The 15,689-nt window shown below is 38.5% G+C and overlaps 1 protein-coding gene across 2 annotated transcripts in view; it reads right to left on the reverse strand.

Moving 5' to 3' along the window:
• MAST4 (microtubule associated serine/threonine kinase family member 4) overlaps positions 1–15,689 on the reverse strand; it is a 242,288-nt gene that overhangs the window by 129,772 nt on the left and 96,827 nt on the right. For both annotated transcript variants that reach the window (XM_063127992.1, XM_063127991.1), the window contains exon 4: positions 14,169–14,200. In XM_063127992.1, the coding sequence (XP_062984062.1) occupies positions 14,169–14,200 (32 nt within the window). The remainder of the gene's footprint in view (positions 1–14,168; positions 14,201–15,689) is intronic.

Raw genomic sequence — 15,689 nt, forward strand, 5'->3', positions numbered from 1 at the left:
TGTTATGGGATAGAGTCCCAGCAGTCATGCATTTCCATATATTAACAGTCAATATGGAAGCGAACTTGGTTGAAAGCCCTATTTTTTGCCAGAATATAGATTTCTTTCAAATCCCCTCAGCTTTTGATTCATCCTATGAATAAAGACTGATCTCTTCCGGCAGGCCTACCCAGTTGAATTTTAAGATGCCTTTTTAATAATGTGCTGCTTTTAATAATGTATTAGTTTAAAATGTTTTAATTAGTTATATGTATTTTATGGTGTTTGCATTTGTGTTGTACCTCGCCTCAAACCAGAGGGAGAGGCAGGTAACAAATTATTATTATTATTATTATTATTATTATTATTATTATTATTATTATTATTATTATTATATTTCACCAACCATCCTGAAATTTTCAGGGTATGTGGCATCAACACTTCTTTCTGGCACCTGAAAATTTCAGAAAGGTTGGTCGATTTTATAAAGGTTAGAAGATCCCGTACCCTCACCCCAGATCATCGTTTAACAGGGTAGTTTTTTTTTATTCACGGCCTTAACTATTACTATCACTGCTGTGACAGTCATAATAAGAAATCAAAGACTGGCGCAAAAAAAAAATTCAAAGACTAGCAAAAAAAAATTGCTATGATAACTAACGGTGAATAGTTCTAAGCCTCTTCCTCATTCCATGCGTTCATACACTTAACATACATGTTTTACTCTAAACCAATTCAGCTAAAACTCAGCTAAAAACTTTTCTTTTCCCTATAGCTTTTAAATATTAAGTTTGTTCTGACCCTATACTGTCAGCTTCACCCTACCCGGTGCCTGTTTACACTTCCCTGTGCCTGTTTGCATTCTCTTTCCCTCCTTATTGTTTACTACAACTTTATTAGATTGTAAGCCTATGCGGCAGGGTCTTGCTATTTACTGTGTAATCTGTACAGCACCATGTACATTGATGGTGCTATATAAATAAATAATAATAATAATAATAATAACAACAACAACAATAATAATAGCTCATGGTCTCATCATTTCCACCCTTTTGTGTGCAATCTGCCGGCAAAAAAAAAAAAAAGAGAGCAGGGTACGAACACATATCAAAGCACTTTTGAAACTGGACTGCATTTCTATAGATGCACAAAGACCAATGAAAAGGTTGACTTGCGAAAGAAAATTATGTCCATCTGAATCCGTCTTAAGCTATACAGCCCACAGCTTTTCTGTATAGTGCAACAAATCATATTAAAAGTGGGGTGGAGAAGAGAACAAAACATTTTGCACAAAGCAGAACTCTTTTAAACGTCTGAAACTGCACAGAATATAAAGTACAGCATAGTCTATGGCTTTTGCAAGAAGTAAAGGGAACAGTTTTTATCAAATCTACAGTATTTATCTAATCTTCAACTTGAAATGTCACCTAACATTTGAAAATTACAGTTTGAAAAATCAGATGGTGGACCTTCTGCAGACTTAAGAATACAACTACTGGAACAAAAGAACTATGAGATGGCAGAACAAGCAAGTTTGAAATATATGTGATGAACCAAAAAAAAAAATCACTGCCAAGGCCAACAGTGGTATTATGTACATATGTGTTCATGCTAGTCATATAAGGTATTAGTCTCTTTTTTTTTCCAGAAACAGAATAGAGTCTAGCCTATTAGGAAGAATGTAGGATACTTGGAAGCAGAGCCGCTACTACATCTCAACCAGTTTTGTCATAATCATCCAACTACCTGTTACAATATTTACAAACCACATTCAACCAGGATTCAAAAGGCGATCTACAAAATAAGAAGTATAAAACAAACACTTACTAAAATTACGAATCAAATAAAATAAATCAGAAAAACAAAAATGCAGAACACAACTAAAAAAAGAAAAAAAAGCTGAACTCGCAAGAGAAAAAACTGAGTTCATACAACACAATAACCAACAGTGGTTATTTAACCCACCGTGGGTTATCATGTTGTGTGGAGGGGTTTTTAACCAATGGTTGGTTATTTGGCCAAAATAACCCAAACAAAGAACCAACACTGTGAAGAGTTGGCTATTTGAAGCACTGTTGGTTATCATGTTGCGTGGCAGGCACTATTGGGTATTTTGTTGGCCACTGTTGGTTATTTTCATCGGCCACTAAGTTGCAAGCCAAGAGCGATCAAAGTGGTGGCTGCCACTCTAGTCCAGCCAGCAGGATGGATTTTTGGCAGCAGGATAGATTGATGGGATACTAGCAGCAGGACTAAAGGGGGAGAGGACAGGGGATGAGTGAGTCAACTCAGTGTGGACTAATAGTCTATTTAACGCTGATCCTAATCCACACCACGGTTATTACATGTCGTGCAGGGAATACCCCATAGATAAACAACTGTTACGTTGATTATTACCCCATCCATGTGGTCTGAATGCAGCCAAAGTCTTTACCTGTTTTCAAAAAGTAAACAAGGAAATAATATCAGTAAGAGTCCAATGAGAATGCATTCCAGAGCATTGGGGCTGTAATGGTCCTTGGGCATGGTTGATGCCCTGATCATTTATTACACTAAATGAGACTAGCCTTTGAGGACCTGCATGCTTAGTTGTACTAAAAGAAAAGGATAGAGCCCTGCCCAAGCCTCCAGAAAAGTAAAATTTGCAAGCTCTCTTTACACACATCTCTTACGTACAAACATACACACAAACTACTGTGGCTAGCATGGAAAAGGTCCTGCTCCTCATGGATGATAACCTAATATACAAAAGAGATTATATTCCTAAACATGCCCTCAATGGCAGACTACAAAACCTGGACAAGGAGGAGACATGCAGGAAATAATCAGGACTGAAATAGTTTAGAGTTTTAAAGGCCAAAACCAGCACCATAAATTGGGCCCAGAAATAAACTGACAACTGATGAACTTTTCTAAAATATATATATAATGGCTTTCATCCAACAGTGTCTGCCTGCCAGTAGAATAAACACCACGGGTGAAATGGTTTCTCCCTCTCCCATAAAGCCCCTGTGTACCCTCAAATCTGCTCTGCATCAGATTTGGCAAAGACGGCAGATTAGGGAGAAGAAGGACAGAGAAGTCACATTGTGTGACTAGAAGTCCACTTGAATGAGGCTGGATGTCTCTCAATATGTTCACATATTACTTGCCCTGAGAAAGCTAATAATCTAGGTTCCAAGTCAAATTCATGGCTCTGACTTACCTATAGAGTCCTACATGACCTGAGATCCAGAAACAGAAAGCAACACCTAATCACATATCACATGACCATATACAGCAGTTATTCACCAATGCTCTCTTTCACGTGCCCCCAATGTAAGAGGTCATGCAGGTAGTGACCAGGGAGAAAAATCTTTCAGCTGTAGCACTTCATTCTGTGGAATTCTTTCTATATGGAAGTCACCTGATGCCTATGTTGGCATCTTTTAGGCACCAAGTCCCGTGGGTGCTAAACTGCCGGATTTTGTTAAAATTTAGAATGTTCACTTTTATTATGGTGGGTGGTTTATCTATACAGATCTCGCATGCTTGTATCAAATCTATATACTGTAGATAAGAATTCGAATCTGGATCTTGGAGAGGTCAATTGTATGTAAGGATTTGTTCTTTACAAGATAACCAATTTCAAATATTTATAAGACGCTATGCCTACCAGGTGTAACTGCAATCAACATTAAACCCACATTAAAATTTTATTTTGTTTAGGACAATTTCTCCCACATCAAATCACATAATCTTTCTGTTCATAAAACATGTTCTTCTGTCTAATCCTCCTGCTGCTCTTGCTCCATTGTTCACTATTTCTCAGTATGTTAGCCAAACAATGAAAAGTAGAACATTTTAAAAATGCAGGATGAACAGGTCAGGGCAAAGGACAAGACAAGTATACAAGCAGAAGCAGTCTACCAGATATACAAAGAGACTGAAAAACACCATTGAAGTACCACATAAAATAAAATTGGCAGGTGGTCTACTTTATTACTTTTTCACTTCTTCCTTCTTGCTGCTTGCTGCCCAGTTTTATCAGGTTCATATATTGGGTCTTGTTAGAGATTGCTAGAGACCTTTTACCTGCAGGGTATTCTTTTCTTTTTTAATGATGATACAATTCTCTAGGAAAACACTCACTGTACAAAGGAAGACGTGAACTGAGAAATATAAAATGGGCACTGTGTTCTTTCTTTACCTTCTCAGCTGCCCTTTTCAGCTTGATAGGAATTTCTGACGTGTTGGTTTGCATTCTCTAGATCATATCCTATTACTCCAAAGAATCAGGAGCAATTTATTACTAAATAATGTGTTCAAAGGCAGGCACAGTTTTTATCACACTGTATTTCATGGTAAGAGATATTACTGATATTGCAACAACAAATAATTCCATTGTTAATTCCAGATGTTCACATAATCCACAAACAAAAATATTATAACAGAAGCAACCTGGGCAGGCTCATCTCCAATCAAGTGCATGCTCAGGGCAACAAAGTGGAAGGATGCCATAACTCCTTGGCAAGTGGGAGTCAAGCATGCATACTTGCTACCAGCCAGGTAATCTACTTAAAGGAAGAACTAGGTGCCAGAGAAAGGAGGAAGTAAGCAGGGAATGGGAAGTTTGGGTGAGCGACTTTTTAGTCAGGCACCAAGCTCCATTCACATTCCGCCCTTCTCTTCTTCATTAACCCTTTACCAGGAAAGTCAGCCGGTACTGAAGCTCCATCCCAATATGTTTGAAGTTCAATTCTAGTATTATAAGATCAAAAGGAGCACTGCAATATGAATATATCAGTATGAATATGTCAACAATTTCGAAGTGATAGTAGAGAACTTTGGAAGTGACAGAAGGCTCTTCCATGCTCCCACAGCCCCAAACCAATACACGTGCATTGTAAGATCTGAAACAGACTCCTGTATGTACAGCTAAACTGAAATATAGTACAGACTTCGTCTAAAAACATCCCAGTTCTAAGGCAAGATTCTTCTCACCCCAATTTTCCTTATAAGGATACCTTTTATCACACAGGTTACGGTAGGAGGCTAATACAAAGAGTAGGAAATACCAAGGAGCCCCAAATCTGCATTTTCCCAACCCATCAACTTGCCCTTATATGAACTGGGGGCGGGGGGGGGGGATAACTTCAGTATTAGTTCTTACACTTCCATTTAAAAATCAATCCATTTTGTTTAAGAAGTCCACTGAAAGTGAAATTTATAATGAAAAACAATGCTATTGACGATTAACAGGATGGCCTCATCTACAAGAAGCCAAACAGTAGTGTTGCCTTTATATGAACTATGTGATCTTTGAAGCTTGTTTACATTTTAAGATGCAGCTGCTAAAGCTGAAACTATATAGGAAGTTCCTAGAGTAGATTTTATAGGCAGAGTAAAATTATATGTAATTTTTCAACTGATTTCTCTTTCAGCACACATTTAGGAACAAAGACCATAGTTTCCAGCAGCTAGTCAATGTCTCTGCACACTCACAAATAACACATGAAAGTGATGTCCACCCTCTGACCCCTGCATTTTGGTAATATTGCCCACTTCTGCCCAACTGTTGGTCAGAAGCCACATGCAAAGGTCTCCATGCATTTTGCAGCTCCTGGCCTCCTCCCTGAGTTGATAGAAAAGGCAATCCTTGCCCTCTGCAGCAAGATGCTTCCTTTTTGCCCTTAGTGGCACCTGAGCACTTGGGTACAGGTGCCACTGAGGCAAAGGGGAAGCATCTGACATGGAAAAGAGAGAATGGGCCCATGGCTAGACCTAAGATTTATCCCAGGATTGCCCTGGGGTCAAACCTGTTCATCTAAGTGCCACACAAGGCATCCAGCGCTCAGGCAGGGACGAAGCCGGGATGATCCTGGGATAAACCTAAGGTCTAGCTATGGCATGGGCTTCTTCAGATGACACGCTAAGCCATGGTTAGGCCACTAACCCTTTTGCAGCAAATGGTTAGTGAGAATGTTTATTATTTATTTTATTTATTATTTATTGCATTTTTATACTGCCCAACAGCCGAAGCTCCCTGGGCGGTTCACAAAAACCATGGTTATGTAGCCATCCTGGTTAGGAATGGTTCATACAGCATGCTAAGTGATAGTTCACATGACACGCTAAGCCATAACGTTTAGCTCAAAATGCTTAACCACCATGGCTTAGCATGTTGTCTGGAAAAGGTCAATATATAATTAAAAAAGCATAAATAGCATGCAGGAGAAAAGGAAGAGGTCTACTGAGGAAGTATGGAAGGGGAAGGAGACAGAAGCAACTGCCTAAGGGGTATGGAAAGGATGAAAGAGTTATTACCTGCTGAAGAGGTGTTGAACAGGGTAGAGAGGACAGAGAAGTGTGGAGAGGACAGAGAGCAGGCATATGATAATAAAAGACAGGAGGCTACTAAGGCATGGAGAAGAGTGCAAGGAGTCAGTCAGTATTGCTCCCCTTGGGAATCCATGGCTATCTTGCAGGAGGTAGGCCCAAGCTATGACACCATCACTCACACACATTTTCCACTTTTTAAAATGGATTAGTTAAAATCTAAACCTGTATAATTTAACTAACCCGTTTAATAAAAATCAGCTAAGTTGGTAGCCATTACTAAAGTTATTATTTTGCTAGTTCTGAATCTACTACAAAACACGTTTCACTGGTGCCATTTGAGAATATGATCTGAAGAAATGCAAATATTGAAACATCCATCCTAGGGAATTATTTGCTTTCTTTTTACATATTTTTATTTAATATAAACAAAGAAACATACAAAAATTAAATGAGATGGGGAAACACAATACAAGAATATAACTGATAATAAAAATAATAGTAACAACTTCAACACAAAATGATTCACAACACTAGTGACAAATCCACTCTTTCTAAAGATGCAGTCTTATCGAAGATGCAGTGCTACCTCCAGTATCTGAGGCTGTACGCCTGTGTGCACCAGTTGCTAGGGAACATGGGTGGGAGGGTGCTGTTGCGCCATGTCCTGCTTTGTTGGTCCCTGGTCAACAGCTGTTTGGCCACTGTGTAAACAGAGTGCTGGACTAGATGGACCCTTGGTCTGCTCCAGCATGGCACTTCCTACATTCTTATGTTCTTATATTTTTAATTGTACCTTTGCTGCGCAGAAGTCCATGAACTCGGAGACATCTGAGATTCCTATCCCCTACCAGCAAGCAGAGTGGAAGGTGTGGCAGAGACAATCTTCTCCTCCCTGTCCTCTGTTATTTGCTTTTTTGCTAAATGGGTTTTTCAGCCCATCTAGTGAGGGTGCCTCGGAGGGGAAGCAACGGAGGCTGGAGGAAGCTCACGATAAATTGTATCCTGGCATCTCCAGGCTCCTCCCCTCCCTGCCCACCAGAGTGTCCCGTTTTCCCCCTCTCCAAGGTCAGAGCGCTGTCTCTGACTTCAGAGAGGGGAATCCACACTATCCTATGGATTGCTCTCTAAATTGGTATGTTTGTTCCAACAACTAAAAATTATCACCAATTCTGCCTCAAGAGAGATAAACCGCTATAGGACTAATAAACAACAACAAAATTTTAACTATTTTCACAAGCCAAACCCCATTTATTTATTTATTGCATTTCTATACTGCCCAATAACCAAAGCTCTCTGGGCGGTTTACAAATTTAAGACAATTCAAAACAAAACAATAGTATAAAACCATAATATAAAATACAATATAAAAGCACAACCAAGATAAAAACAGCTGCAATGCAAAAATACAAATTGAAAACAGCAAAGTTAAAATTAATTTATAGACTGTTAAAATATTGGGAGAATAAAAATGTCTTCTCACCTGGTGTCTAAAAGAATATAATGTAGCAAACACTGGAGAATTTCCAACAAAAAGCATGAATGACATTTGTAGAATTTAGAAGTTTATAATTATCAACCAGATAGTCTCATAACTATCATTCTAATTAAGGAAAATTGTTATAGCATAATGATTCACCATTATTTTGGTTATCTGCTGAATAATGTATATTATCTAAATCAAATATGCTTGGGCCTTGGGACATAAGCAACAAACCTAAAACAACTCTGCTGAATGTGCATTACATTTCCAACACTTGAACTTGTTCACACAACAGATCATATTCAATCTCTGAGGAAGATAACATCCATACATGTATTGAGTCTCCCTTAGATTAACCGAAATCAAAAACTGCTTAACTCGTTCATTATTTTTTCTGCATTTTATCTGAGAAATAACAGCCTGCCTCTAGACCACAAAATCAAATATTTTTACTTTTAATATGATCTGAGTTGAGAAAAATCCTTTTGTTCCTAATTCTTTTATCAAAATGTGCTCATGTATAAGTCAATTCCCAAGTCAAAAACTGTCTGATCTGCAAATACTGAAACTGAAGAATGCATCAACCCTGTATTTGTTGAATCACGTCTTCTTTACAATTTTCCTGTATGAAATCTCTACAACCTAAAAAAAAAATCACTTCCCCATTGCTGAAAATAATCTAAATTTCTGCCTCGAGTAAACTTATTATTTCTGATGACTGAAATTTGTCCAAAGATTTCAAGAGCTCCCCTGGAATTAAATTTTGTCTTAACGACCCCTCAAAAATAGCTTTTCAAAGCCAAAGCAGTGCCTCTAAAGGAATTGATATCAATTTCTACTCTGATATTCTGGATTGGTTTTATTTTCAATAAATCATAATTTTATCCAACAGTTCCATGCTGCTTGACAGTAGTAGATCAAACAAGCCACTGGGAGGGGAGCTGCAATGGTGGTAGGCTTATTCAAGATGGCTTCCCACCCCAGACAAATTTCTCATCCCAGACAATTTTTCTCTCTCCCAGTTTTTCACTTCCCTAAAATCAATATGGACCAAACACGGATTTGGGTAGTATAGTTACTTTAACCATGTTTATTTTTTGTTTAACTTTCATTATAGGGGAAGTAGTAGCAAAAATTGGACAAAGTTGCAAGATCAGGGGGAGAAGCCTAATTCCCCATTTCAAAAGTTGATAAGTATAACAATAGCAGTAGAAATGTGCTCCTAATTAAAAAAAAGGGCTTGATTCTCTCCTTCCAGAATGCCAATAGGAAACCCAAACACTAAATAATGACAGCCACTGTATTTTTAATTTTTATTTATTGATACATTTCTATACGGCCCAATAGCCAAACCCCATTGTACAATTCATTCAAGAGATTATTTCATAAAGGATTACCTGCTAATCTTTGTTTTAAAAATTGTCTTCAGCTTTAACTATAATTGATTTCTCATTTAACAGTTACAGACTAAATAATATTTAATCCCCTGTGCAAGACATTACTGGCTACCTAATTGTCTAGAAGATGAGACAACTCCTGTCACGTGGGTCTCTACAGCTTTTGCTCCTTCCTTCTTTCATCTTGTGAAGCAAACAATGCATGTACATACAATACGCCATAAGAGAGACCCAACTACTGTCTTGTTAATTACTGTTCTCCTAGGATACTATCTTAGAACTGACAGAAAGGCCTATTCAGCATTACTGTGTCAATATTGCAATTTCAAACAGGCCAGCTACGCTATTAGGGCAACTACCTCTAAGAACAATTTTTTCTTCACTTGGAACCAAATCTAAAATCAGATATCAAACCTGTAGAGCAGAACACAGTTAACAATAGAAAAATACAGACTTCTGCATTTAAAAAATGTAATACTGTCCCATTGTTCTTGTATTGTTTAGTTGTAGCAAGATTCCATTCTATATCCTACCTTTATCGCTTCTTCCCTAAGGTAATCCAATAATCCACACTCAAAATCACAGATAAAGAGACCAATTACAAACCCTTATCAACTTCTGGAAAACCTGTCAGAATGAGCCTTAAGCAAGAAGAAGCTTAACAATTCCTATTAAGTTGTATGCATTTGGAGTCTTCTGTTCAGCACCTCATCTGATGGTATCAGCCACTTCTCTTCCAACACAATGAGGTTTATGATCATTATGTGGCAAACCTGCAACAGTCTGATTTTTTTTATGTGTGAAAATTGATTAAGATAATAGAACAAAATTGTTATATGCAAAATGTCCACAGATGACAGTTTGGCAAATCTCATTAAAATGAGATTCAGTAGAAGATAAACAAGTCTGAAAATCTATTGAAACCAGAAACACTGGTACAACAGTATTTCAAAACAGTCTACCATATTTCTAAAATTAAAAGCCTTTTATGGCGCAATCATATGCAACTTTAGACAGAGAAAAGTCCTACAACTCCCAGCATCTCTTCAGGCAACAGTGCTGGCTGGAGCATGCTGGGAATAGGATTTTTTCTGTCTAAACATGCACAGGATTGCACCCTTAGTCATATTTTGACATGATATTCTTTACCCACATTACACAGAAGAGCTTCCAATGTATAGAAGTAATAAGCACATGGCAAGGATTGTATCAAAACTATTTACTGAATGAATAAATATATTAAGAGTTTTCCAAAGCCATCATTCTAGAAAGGATTTTTTGTCACAAACTACTTAGTTCCCACATTCATAATATATTATTTAAATGTTAGTTACACAACAGCTCGGATCTACTGCTATTTCTGGAAAGTAAAGCAATTCTCAACATTTAGCCCGACTCTCAATAACTGGGATACTTAAAACAAAACAAAAAGGCATATTTTCATCATTAGTACTCTGACAAGAATCTGGTTAATCCAGAAAATTAGCAGATAATTTTATAGCTTCAAACCATTCAATCAACTATTAAAAATGGGATTCCAATGTTTGAGTATAACCACCATCATCCTCATTGACAGATTAGTCATTATGCACACAAAAGCAATATGCATTAGAGTTGAGCTGACAAGCAATTTAATTCCGTTTTCTGTGTTTCCGTTTTCTCAAAAAAGCATCTTCCTCTTTTTTATTGTGCTTTTAGCTGCCTCCTTAAAATTTCATTTCATTTTATTTTGTTATTATCTGCAGTTGGAATTCTTCCCTCCTCTCAGGCAGATCCATCCTCTGGAGTAAACTTTCATGAAAGGATCTTTTGGCAGCCAGGCAGGTGCTCTGATGACAACTCTGAGTCAATGCTGTCTGTGCTCTGGAAAGCCATAGGATAAGGAAAGAAAGTTGGAAAACAAGCCAGGGCTTGGAATTAAAAGGGTTCTTTGAGGGAGGGGTCTAGTGAGGTATCTCAGTGACATGACTCCTCAGGCTAGTCTATGTCAACTGTGGGAGTATGGCTTACTGTGGAATCCCAATCTTCCTCTTCTGCAGAAGTCACCTGTGGGCTCAGATTGGCGAGAAGCCTGACACAAGGAAACTCAAGGAACTCTGTCTAAACTTCGACTAATTTGGTTTGGGAAGCTGTCCAAGCCTGAACAGCCTAGCTTAAGCGTTGTACAGCATCCCTATATTCAAGGCATGCTGCTCAGGGAAGCTCCCAAAGTTTATCTCAAAAACTGCACAGTTCTTTGTATTGCTAACTTTCACGTGATTTGGTTATTCTTTCTCATTCAACATACAAATTCAGATTAAAAAATCGAAACCCACAAAAAATCAGGTCAATTCCTGCAACATAGGACCCACTTTCACAATTTTCTTCATGCCCAACACAGTAGCAACAGCTTTGCCGTGACCCTCCTGGACTGAGCTCGCAGCCCACTTTTGGGCTGCAACTCACCAGTTGAAGACCACTCCAATAGTGTACACCCACTGTGGGAAGAACTCAAGGGAAACATAATGACAGTTAGCCCCATTGATCAATTTCCAATACTAAAACTCAGCACAAAACCCACATGTTCTCATTTTCACAGCAAGTATTATGAGAACTTAATTTTGATAGTCACTGCCTGCACATTAATTTTCTGGCATATAGGGGAAGCCAATATATTTATTTTTATTTCATATTTGTAGGCAGCACTTCTCCATTGCTTCCAGATACTCAGACAAATAGAATATCACTATGGTTTCTATTTCAGAAAATTCACTAAAAAAAACATAAATTACATATGTTTTTTATACCGCAAGCCAGACACTGGCAAGTATAGCCAGAAGTGATCTATATTGTTAAGTCATGGAAATTGAATGCAAAGACAGTGAAAAAATTATCGGTGTAAAGCCTGTTCCAGACAAAGCATAAAAGCCATGGATTCTTTTTATTACAATAGTTAGCAGAGCAATCCTATTGTCCCTGAGAAAGCATCCCAGAGACCACAGAATATGTCGCATTCCCCAACCTGAGACCATAACATTGCTATGATCTCAGGATGGAGAATTCAACACTGGAGCATTCCCCCTCTACCTCATAGCCACAACGGAAAGCACAGCCACATCTGTGTTTCCAAGGTTGAACAGCGACAATAGAAGATATCAAAGAGAGGTCAAAAAGGGGTTGAGACAGTGGCCAGGGAGGGGCGAAACCAGGATCTGGTAGATAATACGACCTCTCCATTGCTGTCCCTGCCCACAGTAAGTAGGTCAACGAGAAGAACTCAGAGGCCCATGTTGCTGAAATGTTTATTTTTAAAGAGGAACCTGACATGAAATCACCTCTGTCCTCTTCCTGTCCTGCCTGTCTCTCGTCAAAAGGGCACAGGATAGACATAGTGCTGCAGAATCTCTTTAGGTTCTATGAAGCTATGAGGAATAAAGGATAGTCACTTGGTAAGAGGGCCAAGAGGGCTGCAAGGAGTTTTTTTAAGTCATTGGGTGTGAGGAACGGTGAGTTTTCTGAGGATGAGGGCTCTGGGGATGAGCAGCCACAGGCGGGACCCAGTACCAGCTTGGCTGATCAACAGCCAGCAGAGGCCTCATCCAGTGCAAACTTAGAAGAGGAGCAAACAGACTTGTTACACGTGCCCTCGTTCAAACAGCAAAGAGCAGAGAAGGAGGCTTTACACCGATCCAAGCGCACTGCTACCTAAATACACCAGCTCAGCCTCACAGCTGTTCCTTGTTCAGCTGGCGTTTATTAGCAATCCGCTTGGATCGGCGTAAAGCCTCCTTCTCTGCCCTTTGCTGTTTGAACGAGGGCACGTGTAACAAGTCTGTTTGCTCCTCTTCTAAGTTTGCACTGGATGAGGCCTCTGCTGGCTGTTGATCAGCCAAGCTGGTACTGGGTCCCGCCTGTGGCTGCTCATCCCCAGAGTCCTCATCCTCAGAAAACTCACCATTCCTCACACTGGGGCCTACATAACAGTAGGCTGCCTGTAGATCAAGGTAGACTTTGTATAAAATGTACTTAAAATATATAGCTCTTTTTTATGGCAGCTACATTTCCCCAAAGAATGCCTTGGAAAATGCTACATCTGGGGCATGGGGGAGAGAGAGAAACAGCCTTTAAAAACTGAAGAGAAACCAGTTACAACTGCTGCTACCCAATGGTAACTTCCCCCAAAATCACCAATGGAATTTCATCACGCATATCCCAATCCCAGTCCCATACCCTGCCCCTGCAAACTCCTCTGAAATTCAACCCACACTAATTTTCAAGTTGGAAATTCTAATTTAAGAATTTTCTTCAGATGCATTTAGGCTGTAAACCTATACTTGCTTACCTGGAAGTGAGGCAGGTTGAACACAGTGATAATTACATTTGCGTAAAAGTACATAGAATTGTATGGTTAGAGAAGTGAAATCAAAGTACATAAACTTACACAATGCAGTTAACCATTAGATATGAGCATATTCAAATATATTCATTAATTTTCCAAAAGAGATGCTTCCAAGGCTCTAGACACAATCAATACTTTCACTGTTCAAATATTATATTGAATAACCTAGGTTCGAATTCATCTTTATATAGGCTGTACATTAACAATGTTCTCTGTTTAAAGTCTAATAATATCAAAATCAAATCATATTTAGCTGTGCACAAAAGTGTCAACTATCCATGAAATTACTAGAGGAAACTCAAATAACAGTAGAAACCTAATGAAGGGTGGGTTTTTTTTGTTTTTTTAGCTAATAGCCCTATTGATAACATGGAAGACTTCTGAACCCTTCCTTTGCTAAGGATCACTAAGTTATACTAGTAGAAACATTCAACAGAGCACATGGACCTCAGGGCATTCGTTTACAATCTTAGCATTCTTTGTGCACATTCAACTGCCACATTTAACCTTCATTGCACTGGCCAGTGAAAGAAGAGAGACATATTGAAGAACTGTCAACCCCCATGCAGAGTGAATTGAACACAATGAAAGGAAGAAAACATTGGTTACTTACAAACTTCCCCTCCTTGGAAGGCTCAGCTCCTTCTGTAAAGAAAGGGAAATACCATTAAATAATTAATTCCCAGTGCACAATAAGAATACTTTTTTTCTCAAGTACCTAAACATCACATATTAATGGTTTAGCCATCTTTAGGCTGGACTAAGATTCATCAAAAACCTACATAGTCCTTTGCGCACTATTTTATATTACCAAAGTACGGACTGCCTAAGTGATTTATTCCTAGATCTCTACTATACAACACTTGTGCTTTCTCAGGCAAAGGTTTTTGCAAATCACTGATCTTATTATAGATTGCTAAACCATTTGTGTGGGGTGAGATTAGATGGTTCACTTCAAAACATTCCAAGGCAAACATCCTGCCTACTAGGGAATAGTCAGTCTGGCATTTATTATAAAATACCCCAGAGAGCCTTGACAGCTCACCTTTATGGCATATGAAAGCAATTATGGAACTCACTGCCACAAGATGTAGTGATTGCTACCAATTTGGATGGCTTTAAAAGGGGGTTGGATAAATTCCTGAAGGCAAAGACTATCCATGGCTACTAGCCCTGATGGTTCTGTGCTTTCTCCAGTATTCGAGGCAGTAAACTTGTGTGCACCAGTTGCTGGGGAAAATGGGTGGGAGGGTGCTGTTGCACCATGGCCTGCTTGTTCATCCCTGGCTGATGGCGTTGGCCTCTGTGTGAACAGAGTGCTGGACTAGATGAACCCTTGGTCTGATCCAGCCGGGCACTTCTTGTGTTCTTATCTTAACATGCATAAGGTTGTGCCCTAAAAGCCTTAATACAAGACAGCAGTACACATTTATAGAACTATCTAGCAAGGTTATGTAAATAAAATTCACTAGTGCACTGTCTGAATAAAGTGCTACTTTCCAGAAACAATACTATGTAAAATCTAAACAGTCTCGCGTGAATTTAGAACTCTGAATACAAGATCAGATGTGACACTTAAAATAACTAGAAAGTAATAAAGATATGTTTGAGATTTTACATTTCTTCATATTTTTCCTTTCTGTATCACAGGACCGAAATCAAAATAAAATCTAAATGCTCAGTTTTCTTATGCTTGAAAATATCCAGTTCACTAGCAAAAATTGTACAGTATATTTCTTCCCTCTTTTCATACACCCACTATCACACTGTAGTGTATAAATGAGGGATTAGACCTCCCATTGTAATTAGAGCCTGAGTTTTCCTGTCCCCACCCTATTTCCTAGCTTCTTTTGTATTGTGTCTATTAAAGTTTAAGTCCGTGTGTAAGGCCTACATTACTTTTAACCTTTTTCTATTGTTGACATTATTCCATGCAATTAACGCAAACTTGAGTTCCAAATAGATTTATTTATTTGATTGATTTATACTTTGCCTTTCTACCAAAAAAAATTGGCATTCAAGTGGTTTGATGACCACCAAAACTCCTCAGAATATCCTGTTTCTAGAAACAGATCCTGTACTACTTATTCCTTTACAGTGCAATCCTATGTAGGTTTACACAGATGTAAATCCA

This window comes from Elgaria multicarinata, chromosome 6 (assembly GCF_023053635.1).
Source record: "Elgaria multicarinata webbii isolate HBS135686 ecotype San Diego chromosome 6, rElgMul1.1.pri, whole genome shotgun sequence".
Taxonomy (NCBI): Eukaryota; Metazoa; Chordata; class Lepidosauria; order Squamata; family Anguidae; genus Elgaria; species Elgaria multicarinata.